Source organism: Columba livia, chromosome 11, assembly GCF_036013475.1.
Source record: "Columba livia isolate bColLiv1 breed racing homer chromosome 11, bColLiv1.pat.W.v2, whole genome shotgun sequence".
In the NCBI taxonomy this organism is placed as follows: Eukaryota; Metazoa; Chordata; class Aves; order Columbiformes; family Columbidae; genus Columba; species Columba livia.
The window spans coordinates 19,679,621-19,704,078 of record NC_088612.1 but is presented as its reverse complement, the minus strand read 5'-3'; the positions used below and the strand labels follow the sequence as shown (position 1 = coordinate 19,704,078).

The 24,458-nt window shown below is 55.1% G+C and overlaps 3 protein-coding genes across 7 annotated transcripts in view; 2 read left to right on the top strand and 1 right to left on the bottom strand.

Moving 5' to 3' along the window:
• The window catches only part of LOC110355089 (uncharacterized), a 61,615-nt gene extending 57,619 nt beyond the window's left edge, over positions 1 to 3,996 (top strand). For all 4 annotated transcript variants that reach the window (XM_065077106.1, XM_065077105.1, XM_065077108.1 and 1 more), the window contains one exon: positions 1,185 to 3,996. In XM_065077106.1, the coding sequence (XP_064933178.1) occupies positions 1,185 to 1,208 (24 nt within the window). In that variant the 3' untranslated portion in view covers positions 1,209 to 3,996. The remainder of the gene's footprint in view (positions 1 to 1,184) is intronic.
• Positions 3,997 to 4,140: 144 nt separating this feature from the next.
• On the top strand, positions 4,141 to 12,485 carry LOXL1 (lysyl oxidase like 1). Its single transcript, XM_005513024.3, has 7 exons — positions 4,141 to 5,333; positions 9,667 to 9,775; positions 10,377 to 10,514; positions 10,799 to 10,955; positions 11,042 to 11,137; positions 11,314 to 11,429; positions 11,763 to 12,485. The coding sequence occupies exons 1-7, from the start codon at positions 4,289 to 4,291 to the stop codon at positions 11,767 to 11,769; spliced, it is 1,668 nt and encodes a 555-aa protein (XP_005513081.2). The 5' UTR covers positions 4,141 to 4,288; the 3' UTR covers positions 11,770 to 12,485.
• Positions 12,486 to 14,032: 1,547 nt separating this feature from the next.
• Positions 14,033 to 16,596, bottom strand: LOC102095173 (zona pellucida sperm-binding protein 3). Of its 2 annotated transcripts, none has more exons than XM_065077103.1 (9): positions 16,191 to 16,596; positions 15,656 to 15,774; positions 15,463 to 15,566; positions 15,100 to 15,277; positions 14,902 to 15,022; positions 14,724 to 14,815; positions 14,430 to 14,566; positions 14,271 to 14,360; positions 14,033 to 14,196 (listed from the first exon to the last, which is right to left on the bottom strand). In XM_065077103.1, the coding sequence occupies exons 1-9, from the start codon at positions 16,539 to 16,541 to the stop codon at positions 14,072 to 14,074; spliced, it is 1,317 nt and encodes a 438-aa protein (XP_064933175.1). In that variant the 5' UTR covers positions 16,542 to 16,596; the 3' UTR covers positions 14,033 to 14,071. The 2 variants fall into 2 exon arrangements, with proteins under 2 accessions (XP_064933175.1, XP_064933176.1); XM_065077104.1 differs by having other exon boundaries at positions 14,277 to 14,360.
• Positions 16,597 to 24,458: the final 7,862 nt, after the last annotated feature.

Sequence of the window (24,458 nt, the reverse complement as noted above, 5' to 3'; positions counted from 1 at the left end):
CATGGGTGCTGCCAGCTTCATCTGCCTGGGGATGTCCCCACGGGCTGGATGCAGGGGGACAGCATCTCCCGGGGACACTGGGTTTCGCATCCTTTGGGAAAAGAAGCTTCCAAAGCTATAAAAAAACCCAGAGGCTATGTTATCAAAGTGCTTTGCTGACATCTCTGATGAGGCCGGTGTGCAAGCAGGGATGAGAATCAGAAGAGAGTTAATTATAAGCTCCGCTAAGAACACGGGAGGGGGGAAAGAAAATCACCTGTAATTGCTAACTGTGATAGAGGAATGTTGGTGTAGAAAGCCAGGAGTGCTGAGAGGTTGCAAAAATACAGGAAACCATAAAGCAAGTGAGGGGAGCAGGGGTTTGGGGAGGGTCCCCCGTCCCTTGCAGAGCCCCCCAAGTAATCTCTGGGACCTTCCTGCCCCATCCTGTAGCTTCCTCCTTGTAATTGCTCTGGAATTTTGCTTGATTTGTGATGTTGCCCAGGTTGGGGAGGAAGGAGAAGAGGAGCCACCTCACTCTAAGCTTGATTTTTAGCTTTATTATCCCAGGTCATGTCTTTTTCCCCCGCCTTCTTGCTTTTCTCCCTCAATATTGGCTGTAGGAAGGAAAGAGCTTGTACAACCCTGGCTTTAGAGCTTCTGCCTGCAGGATCACATCACTGGGTAAATTAATGGAGGAAAAAAGATGCTCCCCAGGTTTCCTTGACTGCCAGCTCCTCCATCTGCTGACGGATGCCAAAATACCAGGTGGGATTTGCTCAGGTGCCAGCTTACCCTGTGCCAGCCAGGGGAAAGTCCCCGTGCCTCAGTTTCCCTGAAACTTGCGGGGGCATCAGCAGGTTTCCTTGACCTCTCTAAAGCTGTAAATTTGGCCGATTTTTGAGGAAAATGAATAGCAAGGGAGGGAGACGAAGCTGTCGTCTTCCTCTGCCACTGACTTAGCCGAGAGGCCTTGGTTCCATCCACTCGTCCCCATAGCACATGGGTGGATGAGGTGGGAGACGCTGACCTTGATCTTGGGGCTTGGTGGGCCTTGGTGTGGTGGGAACTGGAGAAAAGAAGGGCATTTCTGCCATAAATATAAGTCTCTTGTGGGAAAAGGCTGCCGTTCCCCAAAACAACCTGCTTTGGGGCAATAAAACAGAGATTCAGGTGAAGCTAAATCCCTCTTTTTCTCTCCCCAGCTTTCCCTCACGTGGTTGTCTTGAATAATCAAGTCAGTGCCAGTAAATCCATGTTGGAAAGGATTTAAAAGGAGACAGTAAAATCCTGGGAATGAGCTTTTGGGTGAGTTTCACACGGATGGAGCCAGAGGCGCCTTCGTGCCACAGTGCCGCATGGTGACCACGCGGTCCCCTTTAATTCAATAAGGTGACACCCAATTACTCACACGACTAGTTAACCCAAATTGTCTAAAAATAATAGTAACAGAAAACCACTCTTTAGGTAATTAAGTTGCTAAGTAATTTAATCACTTGGGGATGAAATGAATTCACTGTATTGGTAATTATGTCTGCAAAAGGAAAGTAGAATGGACAGGTTGAGGGGTTAACTTGAAATTTGGGGGTTGAGCCCAGCAGGGAGAGATGGAGGCACTGGAGTTGTGCCCGGGACTTGGCCCAAGCCAGCGCTGCCTCAGTTTCCCCAGCACCATGGCTTCAACTCATCTTTTTGGGAGCCACCCCACAAATCCCCTATGGGCACCCACACCCACCCCTTTTGGAGTCCTTTTGAAAAGAAAGGGGGACAAAATGGTTCATGGGGGCCAGCCCCTGTGTCCCCTTCTCCCACCCCACCTCGGGATGGGGTTTCCGTGGGGCTGGGTGGCAGAAGCCACTGCAGGGGTGGCTGTCCCCAGTGCTGTCACCCCAGGTGCGGCGACACCGCAAGCGTGGGCTGCTGGCACCATCTAGTGGGGGTAGGACCCCCAAATACAGTGGGTAAACGGCCCCTCGTGTGACATCTTGGTGGCCCAGGGTGCTGCTTTAGGACAGATGGCCTCTGGCCACCCGCTTCCTGCATCCTCTCTGGGGATGCTAAACCCCTGTGGGTATGCGGTGTGGGACCCTATGTGTCTTTAATCCCCCCCATTAAGGGTTATGGGAGTGACACCCCCTGCCTGTCCCCTCTGCCATCGTGTCCTTGTGGCATCTCACGGTCTGGTGAGTTGGAGGGGGTATGGGACCCCCATCTTTGAACCAAACCTATTGCCCCCCGCCCCCCGCATCATCCCTCCGTCCCCACTGGGGTGGGAGTAACCATGTCCCTGCCGCATGTGTCCCCCCTATATCGCACCAAGTCCTCCCCCTAAAATCCTGGCTGTGCTCAGGGCTGGGGGGATGAGGAGGGGAGTGACCCCTGACCAGGCCCCGTGTGCCCATCCCCACTCAGGACAGGCAGCCGTGGGGGTGTGGGAGAAGGAGGTTAGGCCAGGCTTTCCTTCCTGGCCAGCGCCACACTGCCTATTACATCAACTCTGGTATTTCCAGTCCCTGCGGGGAGAAGGGAGGAGCGCGAGCAGGAGCAAGGGAAAGCAAAGAAATATTGGGGGATGCAAGGAACTGGGGGATCCCACGGGGGAAATTTAGCCCCTCTGAGAAGGCTCAGTGCTGGGATGCCCTGTGGTCAGGCTGCTTTTGGCCCCTGGCCTCATCCTGGCTCTGTCCCCGTTTTTTTGGGCTGGGAATGAAAGCGGCAGGAGGGGGGTTGAAAAAGGGGAAAAGGAAAAATCTACACGTGGAAAGCACACGTCCCTACGGCTGCGACTTAAAGCAACAGGAAAGTGCCGGGTGGCACAAGGACAGCTCCAGGGACGAGGAGGGGGGCAGGGGGTGGGGTGCCCGCTCCTGCTTTTGGGGTGTGCCTCGGTTTCCCCAGTGTGGAAAATGAAAGGAAGGATGCTGAGATGTTTTTCCCAGCCCCATTTCTGCCCTGAAATATGTCCCTGTGGATGCCAGATTGGGGTTGGGGGACTGTTAAAATGTGTGTGGAGGGGGGTGCTCAGGGGGTCCCCGGGAAGGAGGAGGTGGTGAGGCCCTGGTGCTCTGTTTGCACAGACCCTTCATTCAGTGATGTGGAGGAGGAATCCAGAGCGCTGGCCCCTGTGTGATGGTGGATTTGGGGTCTGCAGGGGCTGGATCCAGCTGGCAGCAGGGTTGGGGACCCCCTGGATTCACTCCTCAGGTCCCCCCTTTTAGTTTAATATTTCCAGCCCTGGCTTACCCACCATTCTCTGTTTTTATTCCTCACCGGGGCTTGTTAAGATTTTGTGCAGGATCTGGCCACATTTGGCCTATAATATCAAGGGGGAAAAAACCCAAATCATCACAAAGAGGTAAATTCGGGGGAAAGCTTCAATTTATTTTTGGCAGCTTCCCCTCTGAGACCTACCAAAAGCTTTTGTGAGGGAGCCAAGGTGCTTGTCCAGGCCCTCACCCTTGCATCAGGCCTCCGCATGGGACAGTCACTACTGGGAATTTGGGTTCATTTTTGGGGGAAAACAGGGTCCCTTCCTTCCCAGCACTGGCACAGGATCGCATCGCGTTGCCCCATCAAATGCTTTCTGCAAGCCCAACCCCTGTTTCGAGGCCATTGTATAACACTGAAACACGCGGAATTCAACCCAAGTATTGAAGCTGTGTGTACACTGGCTAAGGAAAAAAATAGTGTAAAAAGCAGAAGGTTTAGGTTTGGGGGTTTTTTTATTTGTTTATTTTTGTTTGGGGGATTTTTGTTTGTTTTGATTTTTTGTGTGGTTTTGTTTGTTTGTTTTTGTTGGTTTGTTTTGTGTCATTTGGTTTGGTTTTTTGTTGTTTGTTTTTGTCGGGTTTGTTTGTTTGTTTTGTGTTTTGGTTTGGTTTGGGGTTTTTTTGTTGTTTTGTTTTGGGTTTTTGTTTGTTTCTTTGGTTTTTTGTCGTTTGGTTTTGTTTGTTTTAGGTTTTTTGTTTTGTTTTGTTTGGGGCTTTTTTTGTTGTTTTGCTTTGGGGGTTTTTTGTTTGCTTGCTTGTTATTTTGTCGGGTTTTGTTTGTTTTCTTTCTTTTTTAATCCAGAGCGCATTAATTTTGCAGCACCCTCAGCCCCTCCTCCGGGCTGCCGGGGGGCAGGATCGGTGGTGGAGGCGGTTCTTAGGACCCGGCGGCGCCGCCGCTGCTGCTCCCCCCGCGCTTGGCTCCCCCGCCCGGCCCCGCTTCCCTCCCGCCGCCGCCGCCGGGGAGCGCGGCCGCTCCGCCCGCCCCGGGAGCCTCTGCACCGGGGCTGGCGGGACCCGGCGGGCAACGGGGAGACGGGATGGCCCGGCGGGGAGCGTGGAGGCTGTGGGCAGCGCTGGGCTACGGGCTGTGCCTGCTGGCGGGCGGGCAGGAGCCGGCGGGCGGCGGGCAGCCCTGGAGGCAGCTGATCCAGTGGGAGAACAACGGCCGCGTTTATAGTTTGCTCAACACCGGCGCTGAGTACGTCCCGGCGGGGCAGGAGAGACCCGGAGGGAACCGGTTGATGTTGGCGGGAGCGGTGACCGGAGGAGCGGGGAACGTCCGGCGACAGGCACCGGCGGTACCGCCGCGCCCGGGTTCCGAAACGGTGCGGGGACAAACGCGACATCCCTTCGGCTTCGGGCAGGTGCCCGAAAACTGGCGGGAGGGACCGGTGGGCGATAGCACCGCTTCGCAACGGGTACGGCCCGCCGGCCGCTCCCGCCAACCTTCCTCCTCGTCCTCAGCCTCATCCTTCGCCTACGCCGCCGTCGGGCAGCCCGCGTACCCCCAGTTCCCCTTCGCCCCCCAGTATGAGCCCTACGAGGCGCCCCGGGCGTACGATGAGACGTACGCCTATTACCGCAGCACCGGCACCGGCGGGGCGGCCGTGGCGTCGGCGGCGGCGGGTGCCAGCGTGGTGTACCCCTTCCAACCCCGCGCTCGCTACGAGGACTACGGGGAGGAGCAGAGCCCCTATAGAGCCCAGGGTTACTACCCGGCGGCCGAACGCCCCTACGTGCCTGCCGCCCCCCAGCCGGTTGATGGGCTGGACCGTCGCTACTCCCATAGTTTGTATCATGACACGGGGGCTTCACCGGAGCAGAATGGCCCGGACTCATACACCAACCAGCAACCCAGCATCGCATCGACCGATAACCTGCAAGCTCCTACCGGGACGGGGTACAGGGGCCAGTACCCCCCGTATGAGCCGCAACCGCCTTTTCGGGCACTGGAGCCTTATGCGGTTCCTCGCCCCGAGCCCTACCTGCCTGCCAGGAGCCCCGAAATGCCACAAGCCGTCCCTGATAACCAAGCCCGAGTCAGTGTGGGCAGCGTCTACAGGCCCAACCACGGTGGACGGGGTGAGTCTGAGGGGGATGCTGGGGTGGGTGGCAGCTCACGTGGGGTGGGAGAGTGCCCTAAGTGCTTTGTTACACAGGGGGAAGGGCATCCCTGAAAGCAGAGCCCTCTGCACTAGTGTCTGGAGCCAAGGATGCTGCTCTGGTACTACGGGGACAAATGTGGCCATGGGGCCACCAAGGGATTGTTGGAGACACTGTATTTTGGGAATGATGGTGGTGGTGGTGAAAAGCAGAAAGGAAAGGGAAGGGGTGCAAAGGAGCAAGTCCTGGTGGAGTCTGGGCTCAGGATGGGTCTGTGCTGTGGACTGAGGGGCCGCTGTGCTCATGGGGTGGGTCTGTGCCATGTCTTGGGGCATCCTGGCCCTGTGCCCTGGGCTGGGACATGCTCGGTTCACGGGTGGATCTGATTGCCCCCCTGTGCCGGCCGCATCGGGGCCACAGCAGGGGACCAAGGTCGCAGCAGGGCCACCGTCATTTCATGTCCTACTGACCCCGATCCTGATGAAATCCTGTGGCTTTTGGCTGAGGCTTGCCAAAAGTGTTTTTTTTCTTTTGCTCCGTGGTGAAATTGGAAGCAAGGCCGGAGGATGTGAGGAGCAGCAGCCTGGGGGATCTGTTCCCTGCCTGTCCCTTGGGAAACCCATCTCAGCTGGAGCCTGTGACCCATCTGACCCCAGAACCCATCCAGCCCCATCCCTGGTTTCTGAGAAAATCCCATCCCAGAGGGTTCGTGCTGGGGGAAGCATTTGTCCCACCCCTGCCCCGTTGCGTGCGAGCAAGTAAACACAGCGAGAGCAGCCGGGCTGGGTCAGCCCGAGGTCTGGCCGGCCTTGCTGATGTGTGGGAAAGAGCTTGGGGACAGGAGTTGTGTGGAGAGGATCTTCATCTGGATCTCCGCCCGCCTTGCCAGGAGCAACCACTCCTGCTGGATGAGGGATGCAGGGGTGAGGGATGAAAGGATGAGGGATGCAAGGGCTAGGTATGCAGGGTTAAGGGATGAGGGATGCTGGCAGTTCCATGTTTCTGGGGACCGCTGCCCTGCAGATGACCCAAGGTGACAGAGGGAAATGGGAAGATGCCTGCCAAGCTTATCTCATCCCTTTGGCAAAGGCTGTGTCCTTCAAGGATCCCTGGAAGCTGGGCCAGGAGGTGATGCTGCCCATGGCTTTGCCAGGGGAATCGGGTGCCCACGGGTGGGTGAACAACCTTTGTTGGCCAATGAGCCCATCAGTGGGACATCCACCCCTTGGTACAGGAGGCCTCAGCCTCCTTCTTCACATTTTTCCTTAATAAATCTAAAGAAGGGAATAAAGTTCATCCGAGCTCAGGGAGGTGGCTCTCTGGGGCCTCTGTCACCTCCCTGGGGGTCACAACCTCCTTACCCCAAGCTTGTCACCTTCAGGGCCACCCTTCAGGCAGGTTTCTTAATTGAGCAAAACACTTTATAAAGCCGAATCAGATGTTAATTATGCATCTAAGCTCTTTAAGAGCCTCCTAATCCCGCCCGGCTCTGCCAGGAATGTGTGGCATTCCCGGCCCCTCGCTGGGGCATCTGGGGGGTTAATTAAGCAATTAGATCCCCACTGGCTTTTACAGGAGCTTTACTGGGGCTTGCATGAGCATCGTGAGTCGTCCACCTCCCTCCATCCAAAGCAGATGATGGAAATATCTCAGAAGATGAGAGCTGAAATGTTTTTTAGCCCTAAATCTGTAGGTGGCCAGGCCGTGGTGGAGGTTTTGGAAATCTCATGGGTGGTGGGGAATTTGGTACCGACTTGAGTCATGGTGGCTGTGGTGGCACCTAAGGATGCTGTCACCCATGGATGGGTCCAGGAGATGACAATCTTGCTGGGAAAGTCTCTCTTTTGTGGTTTTGGGTTGAGTTTTGTTGCTCTCTTCAGGCATTTAACAAGCAGCCGGGGCTCCCGAGCAGATCCAGCGGGGCTGGGATGGGATGGAGGGATGCGTGAGGAGGGATGCTGCGGGATGGCGGGGTGAAGGGCTGAATCTCCGTCACTTAGGGCTGTCCCCAATGTCCCCACTGCTCACAGCCACCCACTTGGCTTGTCCCTAAGCATCCGCCTCCTGGGAAAACCGTCGGAGCCGCTGTTTTTTCGGCTAAGCCCCGCACACCTGCACAAACAGCGCGGCGGGGAGCGGGCCTGCCTCTTTTTTATTATTCGAATTTTCACGGTGCAGAAGGAGGAAATCGTCTCTGGCAGCTCCCCGGGCAGGCTGAGGGGCGGCGGAGGAAAAGCAAACACGTTCTTGCTGTGGTTGTCCCTTTTCGGAGGCGATACCGGGGTGGAGGGGGCTGCCAGCCCCCTGGCTTGAAGGAGGTGGGAAAGTGCTGGCTCAGCAAAAAGGAGCAGGATTTGGCCAGCCCCACATGGGGACAGTTTGGTGTCCTGCTGGGACAAGGGGACATTTCGAGGGTGGTGAGGCTGGATCCTGCCATCCTATTAACCCCAACGGTGCCGGCACTTGTGATTTGACTCTTCGCTGCCGGGTTCTGAGCTGAAAATCAGGCGTAAGACCCTACAATAACAACGGGGCCGTGCAGGGCGAGCTCCGTCATAGGGGGAAAAATAAACCTCCCCGTTGGTAAAGGGGTCAGGTTTCTCTCTGGAACGTCCAAGAATTTATTATAAACAACAGTGGGGAGGAAAAGCTGTTTTATAAATGATGACAAATGTTCCTCTCGCAACAGGCCGGGGCCCAGGGGCTTTTCTCTGTTGCTTTTTTAATTATTAATTTTTTTAAGGATTGGGGGAAAGTCTTTCCAAGCTTTTCCCCCCTGGTGTGCACAGCCCCCCTGGGTATTACATCAGCAGCGATGACCAAGCGAGTCGGGCAGGAAACGAGCTCCAACGGAGTGACGTGATCCCTCGAGGGAAGGCAGGCTCAGAAACAAGAAGGCATTGTTCTTTTTGCCCACGGAAAAAAAACATAAAAAGGGAAAATAAGGCTAAAACACTAGGAGGGGAAAAAGGAAATGTGCTGGGAACTGTCTGGGTGTAAAGGGAGGAGGTGGTGCGGCTGGAGCCCCTGGTCCCTTGAAAGAAGGTGAGGGATGGGGATGGAGATGAGGATAGGGATGGGAATGAGGACGAGGATGGGGATGAAAAGGAAAATGAAGATGGGGATAAAGGATGGAGATGAGAACTGGAATGGGAACAAAGGTGAGAACGGGGATGAAGGATGGAGATGAGAATTGAGATGGGAACAAGGGTGAGAATGGGGATGGGGATGAAGACAGTGTTGTAGATGAGTATGAGGATGGGGATGATGGATACAGATGGGGATGAGGATGAGCAGTGAGGATAGGGACGAGGATGAGGATGGTTATAAAAATGAGGATGGTGATAAGGATGGGAATGAGGGTGAGAATAGGGATGGGGATGAGAATGAAGATGGGGATAAGGATGAAGATGGGGATAAGGATGGGAATGAGGGTGAGAATAGGGATGGGGATGAGAATGAAGATGGGGATAAGGATGGGAATGAGGGTGAGGATAGGGATGGAGATAGGAATGAAGATGGCGATAAGGATGAAGATGGCGATAAGGATGAAGATGACGATGGAGATGGGGATGTAGACGAGGATAAGGCTGGGGCTGGGAGTGAAGGTGAGGATGAGGACAGGCTGGCGAGCTTGCAGGAACAAAAGCTCCCAAGCAGAGGTTGTTGCAGAGCAAGGCTTGACTTTGCAGAGGGAAACTGAGGCACGGAGTGCCAGGGAGCATCCCCCCACCCTGGGACAGATGTGAGGATGCTCTCCAGCTCGGAGGAGCCTTTGGGAAGGGGAGGTGTGTGAGGGTGTTGCTGGGTTGGGAGCTCGGGCTCCAGCTGGGCTCTGTAATGCTTTTGGAAAGCGAGGCAGCCCCCACCCGGCCCTGCAGCTGGCTGGGTTTGGGGTGAAAACCAGGAAACAGGGCAGGAAGTAGGGACCCCTGTTTTCGGGGGGTTGTGCCACCCCCTGGTCACTGGCTGCCAGAGGGGTGGGAGCTGGGGGGGCTCAGGGGGACCCCAGTAACCCCTGGCAGGGCGGGTGGGCACGGCCGGGTGGAATCACTTCTCGGAGGGTTGAGCAATCGGGCTGGAGGAAAACGGGAGGCTGGGGTTTGCCAGCGGGAGCTGGGGGGGAAGGGGAGGGGAAGGGAGGATTTTCCATCTGCAGCAGAAAATTAAAACAACGTGGCGGTGACCAAAGCAAACCTTCCCCACGAGGTCAGGGCTGGCTGCCTCGAGCCTGCGACCAGTGTCCCCAAGCCAAACGCTGTCCGCAGGTCCTGTCCCCAAGCCCTCAGGGCTGTCCCCATGCTCCCGGCAGGTCTCCCTGACTTGGTGCCGGACCCCAACTATGTGCAAGCGTCCACCTATGTGCAGCGAGCTCACCTGTACTCGCTGCGCTGTGCCGCCGAGGAGAAGTGCCTGGCCAGGTAGGGACATGGGGACACAGGGGGACAGAAGGGGGCCCTGGGGAGATGGGGACATTGTGGGAGAAAGGAGGGTCCTGGGTCAAGGGAGTTTGTTGGAGGGGAACAGAGGAGGTACTGGTGGGAGGAGAATGGAGAAGAGGGGAAGGGAAGAGGAAAGGGAAGAGAGATGGGGAAGGAGGAGAAGGATGGAGGAGAAAAGGGAAGAAGAGGGAAGGGGAAAGAGAAGGAGGAGAAGGAAAGGGAAAAGGAAAGGGAAGGGAAAAGGGGAGAAGGAAGTGGAAGAAGGATGAAGGAGGGGAAGGGGAAAGGAGAGGAGAAGGGAAGAGGAAAAGAAAGGGAAAATGGAAAGGGAGAAGGGAAAAGGAAAATGAAAAGGAAAAATAAAAGAATAAAAAGGGAAGGTGTCTGTCAGGTGCTGCAAGGGGGGACCTTTCGTCCGCTCCTTTCCCCTGGAGGATCCTCTCCCTGCAGACACTCGCTGGGGATTTTCCTCCCGGGGGTACCAGAGCTGACCCGCTGTGCCTGGGGGGCTTCTGTCCCTTGGGGCTGGGTCTGAAGGCGGGGGGGATGACATTGTCCTTGACCATCCTGATGTCTCCAGCACGGCCTACACCCCCGAAACCACCGACTACGACGTGCGGGTGCTGCTGCGGTTCCCGCAGCGGGTGAAGAACCAGGGCACAGCCGACTTTCTGCCCAGCCGGCCCCGGCACAGCTGGGAGTGGCACAGCTGTCACCAGTGAGTGTCCCCATGTTATCCCCCACCAGCCCTCCCTTTCGTGACAGTTGTAAGGCTTTTTTAATGGCATTTCCCCCCCTTTTTGTGGCTTTGCTTTGAGATCTTTGGGGAGGGCATCACCTCATTTCACATCTATGTCCCTAAAGCCACCAAGCTCCTGCAATTAATGTCCCCAAGGACAGAGCTTGCAAGCTGGGATAGACCCAGGATTGATGGGGAGCCCCCAGAATCACACCTGGGAAGGGGACGGTGCCATTTGGGGGGTCACCCTGTGTCCTCCCCAGGCACTATCACAGCATGGATGAGTTCAGCCACTACGACCTGCTGGATGCCAGCACGGGGAGGAAGGTGGCCGAGGGACACAAAGCCAGCTTCTGCCTGGAGGACACCACCTGCGACTTCGGCAACCTGAAGCGTTACGCCTGCACGGCCCACACCCAGGTGGCTTTTTGGGGGATGCTCCAAGGGCTTCATGGGGTTCACCCCCCCTCAAACACACCCTGAACCCCCCTTTTCTTCCCCCACAGGGCTTGAGCCCGGGCTGCTACGACACCTACAACGCCGACATCGACTGCCAGTGGATCGATATCACGGATGTGCAGCCGGGGAATTACGTCTTAAAGGTGGCGGGGGAGTTTTTTAGGGGCAAATTGACCAATTTGGGGTCGGTTTGGGATCTCAACCATCAGTTTTGGGCCCACACACCTTTTTCGGTGCCGTCCCTTTGACTTAGGCGCTGCTTGTCCCCCCTCTTACTAATTTTTGGGGGTGCTTTTTCTTCCCTTTCCGTCGTTTTTAGGTTCAAGTGAACCCCAAATACATCGTCCTGGAGTCGGACTTCACCAACAACGTGGTGAGGTGCAACATCCACTACACTGGGCGCTACGTCTCCACGACAAACTGCAAGATTTCCCAGTAAGGAGATGTCCGTCTGTCCTTCCACCAACCAACCAAAAGAAAACAGAGATGGGGGTTGGACCTGAGCTGTTTAGTTCCTTTTTTCCTCCCTTTCATCTGGGTTTTCTCTGCAAGCATCCAAAATAAAGCTGGATTTGGCCAGCTGTGGAGCTGGGGCTTGGTGTCTGGCTCCCTTTGGGGTGCTTATACTGAATTCCCTTGTTATTCCTGGGAGAACGAAGCTGAGTTTCAAAAGAAACTCTCGCCCCATCCCGCCTTTGAGTTAATGGTTTGAAATGTCTTCTGAAGAGCATTCCCCAAATCCTCGGATTTGTTTTTGCCTTCTTTCAGATCTTGATGGGAGCAGCGCCAGCGGGACGTCACCTGCCCCAGCCTCTGTCCCCCTCTCCAGAAAGTGCCTGAGCTGGTTCCTCTGTCCCACCGGAGACCCCATCAGCAGCTCCTCAAGAGCCCCCCCCCAAAAAAAACCCCCAAACATTTCTTCACGTTAAAAGGCGGGGAAGCGAGAATGACTCTTTGAAATATTTTTTTATACTTAACTTTTCTTTAACCTTTGTTTTTTGTGGTTTGTTGTTTTTTTTTTCTTTCCCAATTTCCTGAGGGAAACTGATGCTGAGTTTTAGCTGGAATAAAGGCAGGGGGGTGTAAATACTGTATAAATTATATAAATCGCATATTAGCAATAGAGAGCTCTGTATTAACCCCTTCTGCATTTTTTGGGGGGGTGAGGTGGCTCCGGTGATGCCACCCCCCCTGGGGGGAAGAAGACAGCCCAAATTTGGAGGTGCTGCCCTGGCAGGGATGCTCGACCCCTCTTCTCAAGGAGGCTGCTACGCCGGGATGCTCCGGTTATTTTGGGGACCAAAGGTGCTGGAAATCCTGTTGCCTTAATGGGGGGCTCGCTCCGTCCGTGCAGCTTTTGAAAACGGGGAGGAGGTCCGGGAGCCCTTTGAGATGACTGGAAGCCTTGTTTTATTGTTGTTATTATTAATAATATTATTATTATTTTCACGAGCTTTACAACCGGAAATCATTAAAACACTTTGCTTTGGAGGGGTTCAGCGTTTCACTGAGGCCACGCTGCCACCGTGCCAGCCCACCGAGGGATGTCCCGGGGCCACCAAGGGGTTGGGGAACCCTCCCGGGAGGGAACCTGAGGGAAACCCGGTGTTTTTTCCACGTTGTCTTTCAATTCGAGGTGCTGGGGAGCAAAGGGCACAGCGCAGAAGGGCCGCCCGGGTCCTGGGGCGGGGGGTTCCAGGGACAAGTGGGGTGGGGACCGGGTCCCTGGTGCCGCCGTCGCGCCTGGAGAAGCCGGGGGATCCGGGGCCCGGCCTGGGGGCTGTTCACAGGGTCACACTGGGGCTGGAAACCCCCCCGGTGTGATGGGGGAACGGGGAGCGCACCCACCCGCAGTCCCGGGCCCGGGTTGCGGGGGAAGTGCTTGTGAACTGGGGGCACCTCCCACAGGGAAGAACCAGCCTCGGGCTTTATTATGCAGAATTTATTATTACATATAATGTTTAGGATAATGTAATGAAAATATAATTACATAACTAAATATAATAATAAAACTGTTCCTATTTAAGCTGCAACCCACCCGCCCCTCACTGCCCCCGAAGGCCCCCGGACCCGCTCGGCCGCCGCTGCCCGACCCAAGCGGGGAGCAGCCGGCGGGATGGGGCCCCGCTTCCCCGGACCGGCTCCACCGCCCGCCAATCCCGGCCCGTTGCTGCCCCCGCCCATCTGCGCTCCACCCAATCCCTGCTCTCTGGGCCCCGCCCATCTCTGCTGGGCCCAATCCGATCACCAGTCTTCACCATCCCGTCTCCAATCCACCCAATCCCGACCTGTCCTTTCAATCCTGTCCCGCCCCAATCTCCGCTCCCCCGCCCCGCTCTCCCCTGCAGCTCCGCTCACGGGGAGCCCCATCTGGCCCTTTTTCCCGCGGTCTCGGCGGCGTGGAGTCGCTGGGACCTCCGGTGCTTCCCGGCTCTGGGGGCTTGAACGGGAATCCGGGAGCGGCCTCGCTGCGGAACTCCACCCACCCGCCCTCCCCGGGCTGCGACAGCGGGACCGGGACCCCTGCTGCTCTGCAGAGCGGCGGGATCGGGGCCGCCGGGGAACGAGAGTGGCGGCAGCCGAGAGCCGGGCGGCAGTCGGGCCGGATTGAAAGAGCAGGCCGGGATTGGTCGGATCGGAGACGGGTGGGCGGGGCAGGATTGAAAAAGCGGGTCGGGATTGGGCCGAGAGAAGGTGGGCGGGGCGCGCCTAAGCGGGCCGGGATTGGCGGGGCCGGACGCAGTCTCGGGTGGGGATTGGCGGGCCTCGGAGCGCGGGTGATCCGGGTCGAGAGCGCGGGAGCGGTTCCTTTAGGGCCAGGGGACTGTCCCCGCTGTCACCCACGCAAAGTCAGCGGGACAACCCTGGAACTGAGCCCCAGGGAGGGCTGAATCCCGGATGAGAATGTGGGCGACCCCCGGGAGCTGTGGGGCTCCAGCACCCCCATGGCCACATGGATGGGTGGTCCCTCGCTGGCAGGACACCCAGCCCAGGCGTGTCCCCGAGGTGCCATCACGGAGGCAGCAGTGCAGACACAGTTTATCGTTCCCAGGCTTTATTCAGCTCCCACCCCACACTCATGCCGACGCACGGGCGCACCTCCTGCGCCCCACACCAACAGCCAGCACCGCCCCGGCCAGCCCCACACCGGCCACGACGCAGATCAGCACTGTCCCCACGCTGGGCACTGCCGTCACCCTGCCTGCAAAACCAAGGGGGGACGTTAGCACTCGTCACTGGAGCCGTGTCGTGGGGCCACAGTCAGTGGGGACTCACCCTGACCTCCCTCCTGCCGCTCTCCCACGGTGCCCAGGTCCCTCGAGAGGAGCACAGGGCCAATGACCACGTCAGCTTCAGCCTCTTTCCCTGTGGAGAAAGGAGCAGTGAGGCTCCTGCAACCCCGAGGTGTCCCCTCCGTCCCCGCAAGGACCTTACCGTTGGCATCATGGCGGCGGAAGCGGCGGCTGGGCCATCGCTCCATGGGGTTGAGCCTCCTGGAAAGAGCGGGGGACTCGCAGTTGCCTGTCTCGCAGCAGCTGCAGATGTCCCGGGTGCCTTCCACGGGTGCCCATCTAGAGCAGGGTGGGAGCATTGTCACCAGAGTCCCCCATCGGCACCCACGGAGCAGTCGTGACCCCCAAGTCTGGGTCTGTGACGCATCTTCTTGCCACGCTGGGGCTGCAAGATGCTGCTGAGGACCTGCCCCACCCCGATACAGTGGTTACTCACGTGTTTCTGGCTTTGTTGAAGGAGCAAGCCTTGTTCTGGGGATCTGGGGCTTGGTCTGCTGGGGTCACCTTCAGGTGGCAGGTGATGTAAATCTGTGGGGAGGGCAGGAGAGATGGGGACACACTTGTAGGGGCCACTGGCTTGGTTTGGTGCTGGCACAGGGGGCACACAGTCTTACCAGGTTCCTGGCATCCCCTGTGAACCTGAACACATCGATCTTGAAGCGCAGCACGTCCTCCCGGGGCCGGGGGGTGACAAAAGCAGAGCTGGTGTCATCTGACCTCCCATCAACCAGGCACCTGGGGTGGGACGGGGCGGAGGATCAGCATTCCGGTTGGTCCCCAAGTGCCACCACCAGTGGGTCCCTGGGGCTCACCCGTTGAAGTCAATGATGGCGTAGTGGGGCGAGGATTCGGTTCCGGGGCTCAGGGCGGCCACACAGCTGTCCACGAACAACCGCAGTGGCACGTGGCTCTCAGTGCCCACCTCTGCTTGGATGTTGAGGACGTCACCCAGCTGGAAACCGGTGAAGGGTCTCTCGGCGCTCCAGTCCTCTGCAAGGCAGCAGTGGGGTGATGCTCCAGCCGTCCCCGAGCTCCCGTGGGACCAGAGCCCAAAAGCAGGAGTTTGCCATGGGGTAAGTTGGCTTTCCTAGTGGGTTGCTGGGTCCCTGAGCTCCTCCACATTGGGAAAAAGGCGGAAAAACACCCATCGGTGGGTCAGGATGGTTCCCACCTACCGTTCATGAGGCGCAGGGAGAACATCAGCCTCTCCTCGGCCGACAGCGTGGAGCTGAAGGGAGCCCAGGTGGGGCGGATGGCGTTGCTGCTCACGTTCTCCCTCCTGGGCAAGGATCACTGGGCATCAGTACCCGTCCCCATGCTGGTCCCTGAGGACTGGGCCGGGGGGTACTGAGGCCAGGGAGCCCTTACCGGGGGTAGTGGCACTCGATGGGGATGACGGCAGGGTTGCTGCGGATGATGACGGGGTTGCTGGCAGGGCTGGGGTCGTAGTTGAGGAGTGTGCGGTAGATGAGGGAATTGGGTGTGATCTGGGCAGAAAAGAGTTGAGAAGCCAGCGGCAAGGTCACCCCCACCTCCCACCCCCGCCAAGCCATGTAGCTGTCCTATCCCGACTGTGTAATGCTGGGGAAACCCAAAGAAAGGGGTTAAAAGCCAGGGAAATGGGGATGAAGAAGGAGCCTGCTCCATTCTCGGCATGTTACACTTCTTAATGGGCCAAAACATGAGCCAAACGGGGCTGATGTGGGGGCTTTGCACCATCGGTGTGCCTCCAGCTGAAAGGGCAAAGCATTTTTTGGGAAAAAACCTCTAGTTTGGGGGAAATACCCACTTGTCCTTCCCCTAGGATGTTCCTCGATGGTGCTGTGTGTCCGGCACAGGAGCCTGAAGCTGCTCTGTGGGGGATCCCGGGGCTGAGGGAGCACCGAGGGGGAGAAGCTCTTACCTGCACAATGCTGCCGCACTCGTGGAGGCCAGCGGTGAAGGTGACGGTGTTTTGGGCAGGGTTGAGCGAGGAATGCTTGCACGCCGCAGGCCCCAGCGTCAGGTCGGCCGGGTTGACCAGGCGGCCGGTGCTGAAGAGGTCCCTGTTCACTGTCACCACCAGCTGAGCCTCCTGGCACTGCACCCACACTGGGTGATGCGCTGAGACAGCGCGAGATTGAGGATCTTCCATCCAAGACCAGGCGTGGGGGTCTGCCTGTGCCCCCCAGGAGAAATCCCAAGGTGGGTAAGCAGCCACCTTGCCTGCCACCCAGCAGAGGAGAGTGAGGATCAAGCTGCTTTCGGGTCCCATCCCTCTGTCTTCCAGCAAACCCCGGCACAGAGAGCCGGGGCTGCTCCTCCAGCCTTTATATCCTCTATGTCCGCCCCTGGGCGCTCGTTTGGGGACCAATGGCACCCAAAGGCCAGCCCTCGGGGTGCGGGAGAGGGGAGGCACGACCCAGGCATTTCCGGGGTGACGGGACCCCCCGTTCCTGGGCGAGGGAAAAAACATCCTCGTCAGCCTCTTTGGGGAAGTTGTTTAGAAAACTCGGCAGAAGCCGGAGCCGAGGAGACGGGTACAAAGTGGCTTGTTTAGGTTCTAAGGTGATAAGGGGCTTTTCAAGGCTGCCGGGGAGGTGACAGGAGTGGGGAGAGTGGGTGGGTGACCCCAGGCCCGGCTCTTCCCGTCCCCTCCATGGGGACCAGCCCTCCCTGGTGCCACTACCCCCCTGGGACTTTGGTTTTCCGTTTGGATGCTGGTGTGCTGGGGGGGGCTGGGAGCCCCTGTGCTCCCAATTCCAGCCCAGACTGGGGCTCTCAGCATCCCCCAGCTCCTCTGCGGGGATGTTCGGTTACCGCTGAGCTGCTGATGGGGCCTCGTCACCACTGACACGAGTGTGGCCGTTCTCAGCCAGGGCCCAACAGCCCCTGCATCATCCTTGGCACTGAGGTCATTACCTGCAGAGCCGCAACTTTGCTTTTTTAATCTCTGCTTTCCCCCTCATCTTTGGCTTGTGTTTGTTTTGTTGCCTTCGAGGAACCGGGCTTGGGGATCCCAGTTTGGATCCCACCCCCCATGAGCGAGGCTGGGCATTGTCTGGCTCCTCACAGCTGGAGAACAGGGAAAACTGCTTAAAAATGAACCCTCTGTGTTTTCTAGCCTCATTATTAGGGTTTCTGTCCCTTCTTTTGAGTGTCTTCACCTCTTTTTCCCTGACAGGGCTCTGCCAGCATCCCCTTGGCTCCATCCGAGGGATGCACTGTTTCATAGCCCAAATCCCTCTCTGTCTTTCGGGATGTCCCTGGCAAGCCTTAGGGACAGTAGAAAGCTTCTGTTTGGGATATCTGAGCCAGAGCTGCTAAGCCATTTCTGGGAAAATGCAAAGAAACTGAAAGTTTTGAGGGCAGATGTCGGCCAGCCCACTCCTAGCAGAAATCCCACTGGGTTTGGAGCTGGGACTGAACTTGTGCCTGACTTGACATGCCCCAAACCCATCCTGTGTGAAGTTTGCCCTTCCCCGGGAGCTGACACCCCATCTCTGCTGCTGTCAGTGGGCCCAGGACTTCTCCTTCGTGTTTCAAATACCTTGAGGTTGGCGCTTGCATAGAAATGTCAGGGATTCCAGCGCGCTGAGCCCCGTGCGTCAGGGAGATAAGGGCAGTGGGTGATGCTGAATCAGTAAATAAGTGGTTGCGAGAGCATCACTACTCAGCCACGTCCTTGGCTCCAAGGACCATGGGAGATGCCCCATCTCACCCCATCACATCCTGGAGAGCCGCAAGTCGGGGCCCAGCTCCGGGGTCAGGTCCTGGGTCTCTTGATACCACAACTTGATTCAGCAGGACAATAAATCCCTCGGACGGGTCACCTTGTTTTACGCAGCTTAAATTAGAAGAGGTGAATGCCGGATGGAGAAACATGCCCAGGGTCAGAGGAAAGGCGGTGTTTTCGGTGTTTTTCTATGAAAAAGGGGATTTCTGCTCCCAGGTTAGCCCTTGTGAGGACCAACCGTCCTGTTTTTATTCCAAGCACAATATTGGCAATGGACCAGCACAACTGGGAAAGAGCAGGAGCTCGTTTTTTTGGAGGAGGCAGAAAGCAGAAAGTCCCAGACAATGAAAAAAACCCAGTGTTTTTCCCCCATCGTGTAAAGGAGACTTTAAAGTGTATCTCATTTTTCCTTATAACATCAAGTTTTAAATAAAAAATCTCTCATTGGACAGCAAAGCCCATCTCAGCAAACCAGAGAGAAAGCCCCTGCTCAGAGCACACGTGCCAAGGGATGGTCAGGCCGCCGAACATCTAGAGAAGATGCTGATTGAGAAGGAATCAGTTCTGTGAAGGTTTAACACGTGTCAGCAGCCACGACTTGTGCTCTGGGAGGTTCAGGTTGGGTGAGGAAATGTTTCTTCTCCACCAGCAGCCAAACGGATAGCAAGGGAAGGGAGGCAACAGTGTTTTAGGTGACCCAAAGTCCCATGTCCAGCTTGAGACATCTGGCTGAGGGTGTCCAGGGTGTCAGATGCACATACAAATACACACCAGCTCGTGCAAGATGCCACTTTCCTCTGTCCTCCATGACCAGGAGAGCTGCCCCAGCTCCCCTGGAGCAGGAGAAGAGATTGCAGAAATCCTCTTGCCCCTGCAGAACCAGCCCCGGCTCCTCACAGGCCTGTTTTCCCCCAGCCCAGCATCCCAAAATGCCCAGTTCCCACCGTTGCCCGAAGCAAGAGCCTCTCCCAGCTCGTGGAGAGGTCTTGGGTTTGGGGCAGGAACATCTTGCCATTACAGAAAGGCCCAAATTTCACAGCAATGGTAGGGAAAAAAGAATATATTTGTTAAAAAAAAAAAAAAAGCAAATGTGACTCAGGCCCCTTTCAGGAGGGGGGAAGTGGGGACAGAAATTCCAACCCCTGCCCCAAGGACTGTTTATCCACTTCAGCCAAGGCTCGTTCCATCCAACTACGTGTAAACAGTCCTTGGGGCAGGGACGGGAATTCCTGCCTGGTTGTGCTCCTTTCCTCGGCCAGAAAAGCTGGATTTCTCCTTTCCTCAGCCAGCAAAGCTGGATTTCTCTCCCAGAAGCAGCTTTGGGCTGGAGGAGCATGCTCCAAGTTCCATTAAACCCTTGGCTGGCTGAGTAAAGAGTTCCCAGCATGGAGCTTGACCCAAGGAGCTCCACCAGAAGGTAAAAATGTTTTGAGGCTAAAACACAACTTCTAGAGACAAGAAAACCAGGGAGATTTCTCCACTCCCCCCCCCCCGAGCCTTGAACAGTCCTTCTAATTAAAAAAAAAAAATGTTATTTATTTTACTTTTGATTGGATAGAGTGTAAAAGTTGAAAGCAGCGGCGTAGAGAGGGTTGCCGGGGTTCTGGCAGGCAGAGCTCCTCCGAACAGCAAGGATCACCACGACCAAACCAGCGGCAAATGTGGTCACCTCCAGCATTGTCCACAAGCGACCTGCCCCAAGGATGGAGAAGTGAGGAGGTGGTTGTGGGCCTTGAATGGGGCCATTTATCTGCATCATGGTAAAATTTGAACACGGTTGTGTTGGTACATCATTTCAGCATTGATAATAACTTCTTACTTACCAATCCAGTTTGAAAATTGAGTATATAACGGTTACATTTTACTTTGGGTATTATGCAGGGATGGAAGCACTGTAACCAATTAGTTGCAAGCCATTCAAGTTCCAATAAAAGTTCTTTTATCCTTACTGAAACACTTTTTCTTCTTCGCGGCTCCGTAATCTAACTTACCATGTACAGAGGTGAAGAAGGCTCATTATCTATTGTTTTTTGAAAGTATAAAAAGAAAAGTGACAGAAGCCAAGATGCCAACTTGGAAGCCACATCAGGTTATCAGATGCAAGCGGTAAACAAGACTCTGTTATCAAAAAATTCTGCCTTTTCCTACAAGATAATAAAATAACTGCACATATGATGTACTTATACTACAGAAAGCAGACATACACTGGGAATAGTTAGTGCCCTTTCTACACAGGAGAGCTTCACGTACATACTATCCCCTTAAACTGCCATAGAGTCAGAACTTTCTCAGCTGGTCTCCAATAGCGGGACACGATCAGGGCTGGACCTTCTTTACTTCTGTGTGTGATTATGCACAAGAAGCATCACGCCAGATATTCAAACGAGATTCCAGTCTTGCCCAAGTGCCCGAGTGACAGGAAAGTGTCAAGTTAAAAGGAACATCTGCACAATATAATGGTGGTGAAAACAAACAGGAGGGCAAAATAAAAACAATTAAGCGCTTGATGCTTAGAATATTCAAAGGACGAGCACACTCGGTTAAGAAAGTCTCAATTAAAGCAAACAAGCTCAATCCTTTAATCAACATCAGTATTTCCCAAGATCAACATCGTCTATCACTTTACTACAAGCTGCCCCCAAAACCCCCCGGTTATCCCAGCAGCCAACAGCACCATCCCTCCAAAACTGGCATTTTTCGGGACGGTTCCTTGATTTTCGGGATTTGCTGGAGTGGGGGGGAAGGCGACCCAGAGCAACCCCCCCGGGGGCGGTACCAGCTGCGCTGATGGAGCAACCAGCCGCAGCTGGGGGGCCGGGTCCCCCGCACAGCTGAGCCCCATCGCGGGTGGGCAGGGACGCCCGGGGGGCGGTTCCTAAACACCTCTGGGGGCTGCTGGGAGCTCATGGTGCCCATTGCGGGTAACCGGGAGCTCGTTTGCAGCTCCCTGCTGCTCACGGGGAGCGACGGGGCGCCTATTGGGGGTCACTGGAGCGGGGGTTCCCCCCAGAGGGTGGTGGATGAAGCCCCTCCCGTTTTGGGGATATCCCTGGGGTGGGGGGGGGTGCGCGGGTATAGCGCCACCCCGTGCTGGGTCTTGGAAGTTCAGCGCACCCCGCGGCTTGGAGTTGAAATGTATTTTGCTTTATTTGCAGGTATTTGGGGTTCGCTCGGGCTGCGAGGAGCTCAGGGGAAGGTGATGTTGGCGGGGGTGGGGGCGGGCAGAGATGCTGAGCTGGAGTTGGATTTATTTCTGTTTCTCTGTTTTATCCACAGTTTCAGGTGAAGCGGTTCCTGCTTCCCCCTACTGTCCCCCATGGGCAGTAGTGGGGGGTGTGGGGTGCCATTTGGGTGGGGGCTGAGGTCCCCTGGGCTTTAGGGGCGGCTGCAGTCCATCCCCTCACCCCACTGAGGGCTGGGCTTTGGTCTGGGGGCTGTTGTCCGCCCCTTTTTGGGGGTGCCGCCCCGCTGCGGTGAAAAGAAACATATGCACGATGTAATGATGCTGGTAACAAACAGGAGGGCAAAATGAAAATAACTAAGGGCTGGGCTTTGGTCTTGGGGGGGTTATTTCTTTTGCAAACCACTTAAGGGTTTGCCTCCCGTTTTGGGGTTTGCTGCCGCTTTGGTGCTTGCTTTCTTTTGGGGTGGTTTGCCTCCCTTTTTTTTTGGCGTTTTCCACCCCCTTTTTTGGGGGGGTGCCGCCCTTGGCTTTGGGGTGTTGCTGCACTTAAAAGAAACATATGCACAGCGTAATGATTTTGATGACAAACAGAAGGGCAAAATGAAAGTAACTAAAGGCTGGGCATTGTTCTCGGGGGTGTTTGGCCACCCCAGTGAGCGTGTGTGGGGTTTTGGGGTCTGATTTCATTGTGGTGCAGGTGGCTGGAGGCAGCAGTTGAAGGGGCAGGAGCACTGGGGTGAGTGTTGGGTGTTTCTTCCCCCCTTTTTTTTGCAGGATTGGTGCCTGTTGAGGGTTTCCCTGGTTGTCCCACAAGGGGAGAGGTGGGTTGCAGTCTAGGGCACCCCGAGGGCTGGACTCTTCTTTGTAGTGTCGGGTTATTTTTGGGGGGTTGCCAGCCCATTTTTGGGGTTTGCTGCCACTTTGGTGTTTGCTGCTTTTTGGAGGCTTTTCAGCCTCTTTTTGGGGGGGCTGCCCTTGGCTTTGGGGGGGTTACTGCAGTTAAAATGAATGTACGCAGAATGTAATGATGGTGAAAACAAACAGGCGGGCAAAATGAAAATAACTAAGCGCTGGGTTTTGGGCTTTTTTTCAGATGTTCGGTGGTTTTGGAGGTTGGTGCCTGTTTCGGAGTCCCCTGGTTGTCTTCTTCCTGGGGGGGGGGCTGGAGTGCAGACCCCCCTAGTTGAGGGCTGGGCTGTGTTTAGTATTTAACTTTGGGTTTATTTGCAGGTGGCAGGACCTGCTGATGCTGGAGCCCCTGGGAAGAGTGTGATTGGGTTTGGCTGTTTGGAATGGTTTTGGATGCAGGAGCTGAAGAGGCTGGTGCTCTTGGTGACTGTTTTATCTCTTTATTTTTTGTTGTGTTTAACTTTCTTATTTTAATTGATTTTTTTTTTTTTTTAAACACTATTTTTTCCCCCCCATTCTTGCAGGTGCCTGGAGGAAGAAGAGGAAAAACACCAAGAACAAGGCGGTGTGTGCTGAGTGACTGTTGTTTTCAGGTTGGTGGAGGTTGGTGCCCTTGGTGAGCGTTTTGGTCTTTGTACTTGTGGTGGTGGTTTTGTTTTGTTGCTTTGTTCTATTGTTAAGGTGCATATTGTTTGTTTTATTAAGGTGTGCGTTTGGTATTTTTTTTTGTTTAAGGTGGTTTTTCTCTTTCAGGTGCCTGGATGAAGACAAGGACCAACAACAGCAGGAAGCAGCAGCCCTGGCATATAAGGGGTTTTGTTTGTTTAGGGTGCTAGAAGACTGGCCAAAACATGTCTTGAAGAGATTATTCTTCTTTTAGGTGTGGGGGGGTTTCATGCTGTGAGTGGTGGCCGACTGGGACCCCTTATATATGACTGGGACCCCTGGGTGTGGGCCTTGGCACTGGGGGGCTCTTGCTGGGTCCCCAGTGCCAGGCAGGGGAATGAGGCAGCACTGAGAAGATCTGCTGCTCCCCCTCACTTTGGGGGTGTCGAAGAACCAAGGTCCGGTGGGTCCAGCAGATCTATGAGAAGATGCCGGGGGAAGCGCATCCTTGGGAACAAAAGCTGTGGGGAGAGAAAGGGGTGCTGGGGGTGTGCGCACAGACACAATGAGCCTGAAATTAATGAATACTCCATCGCATCTAAAAACTTGTTTCCAAGTGGGGTGAATCCATCTTTATGCTTCCCTACGCTTTTACACTCACACTCCTTAAATAAAAGGGATAACTTGTCCCATTCAGCTAAACAGACATGTTGAGCCTAAATTTAGTTCATCATCTATTACATCTAGAAAAGCTAAAAGGAACTTTTTCCAAGTGGGGTGAATCCATCTTTACACTTCCCTACACCTTGCATTATAACACTCACTTGTTGAATAGGACAAGTTATCCTTTTTATTTAAGTAAACAGATATGTTGAGCCAGAATTTAGTTAAAGCCCAATTACATCTAAAATAAAGGAACTCTTCCCAACTTGGGTAAGAACATCTTTATACTTCCTATACCATGCATGTTTACACTCAACATTTGTTAAATAAAAAGGATAACTTGTCCCATTCAAGTAAACAGAAGGCAAAGAATATCTTCAGCCTAACTAATTACCTCAAAAAAGTAACTAAGTCTTTGTATTATCTCTGGGCTGCCTTGATTTTTTGTAGCACCATTTGGAACAGGAAAGCTGTTTGTTCAGGAGAATAAAACATACAAAAGCTAAGTGACAGCTGAAAGCTATTTTCTCTCAGAAAAGCAAGTTTCCACTAATTGGAGCCTGGTTTGGGCAATTCCTGCAACCTGGACTTGTGTTGCTCTGCCCAGTGCTGAGAGCTGGTGGGCCTAGTCAGGCTCTGCTTAAGCTGGAGCTGAGACCAAACCCCTGTGTCATGGACTTAATGTCACAAACACTTTACACTGTGTATTTTCCCCCTGTATTTGGGGAACATAGGGAAGCTGAGGATGCCTGAGCACTCCATGGGAGGAAAAGTGAATTATTATCAGCAGTTCTAACACTTAACACCATGTGAGGTGTCTCTCCTGACTTTACCTCCCCACTTCTGCTCTGCCCTGGGTGGTCTGAATTCCAGCATCAATAACCTCTAAGGGAATGTCTCCTTTCCCCAGCACAAACAGCAGCACCAGGCTGTGGATAAGCACCGAGTCCATGTGCAGGAAACAAATCAAAACCCAGAGAAACTTCCCGGGGCAAAATAACATTTGCTCCAAGCTGGGCAAGGTACTTACCTCCTTTAGGGCTAAGTTAGTTAATTAATGCTGCCTGCAGCTCAACAACCAAGGTAGAGCACAG

What these genes read in the sequence shown, in the direction of transcription:
- LOXL1 (XM_005513024.3), top strand. Translation starts at nt 4,289, where the DNA reads ATGGCCCGGCGGGGAGCGTGGAGGCTGTGGGCAGCGCTGGGCTACGGG. An exon ending in GAGGAGAAGTGCCTGGCCAG is followed by an intron (nt 9,776 to 10,376) that starts GTAGGGACATGG and finishes TGATGTCTCCAG; the next exon opens with CACGGCCTACACCCCCGAAA. An exon ending in CCTGCACGGCCCACACCCAG is followed by an intron (nt 10,956 to 11,041) that starts GTGGCTTTTTGG and finishes CTTCCCCCACAG; the next exon opens with GGCTTGAGCCCGGGCTGCTA.
- LOC102095173 (XM_065077103.1), bottom strand. Translation starts at nt 16,541, where the DNA reads ATGGGACCCGAAAGCAGCTTGATCCTCACTCTCCTCTGCTGGGTGGCA. An exon ending in ATCGAGTGCCACTACCCCCG is followed by an intron (nt 15,567 to 15,655) that starts GTAAGGGCTCCC and finishes ATCCTTGCCCAG; the next exon opens with GAGGGAGAACGTGAGCAGCA. An exon ending in GCCATCATTGACTTCAACGG is followed by an intron (nt 15,023 to 15,099) that starts GTGAGCCCCAGG and finishes GTCCCACCCCAG; the next exon opens with GTGCCTGGTTGATGGGAGGT.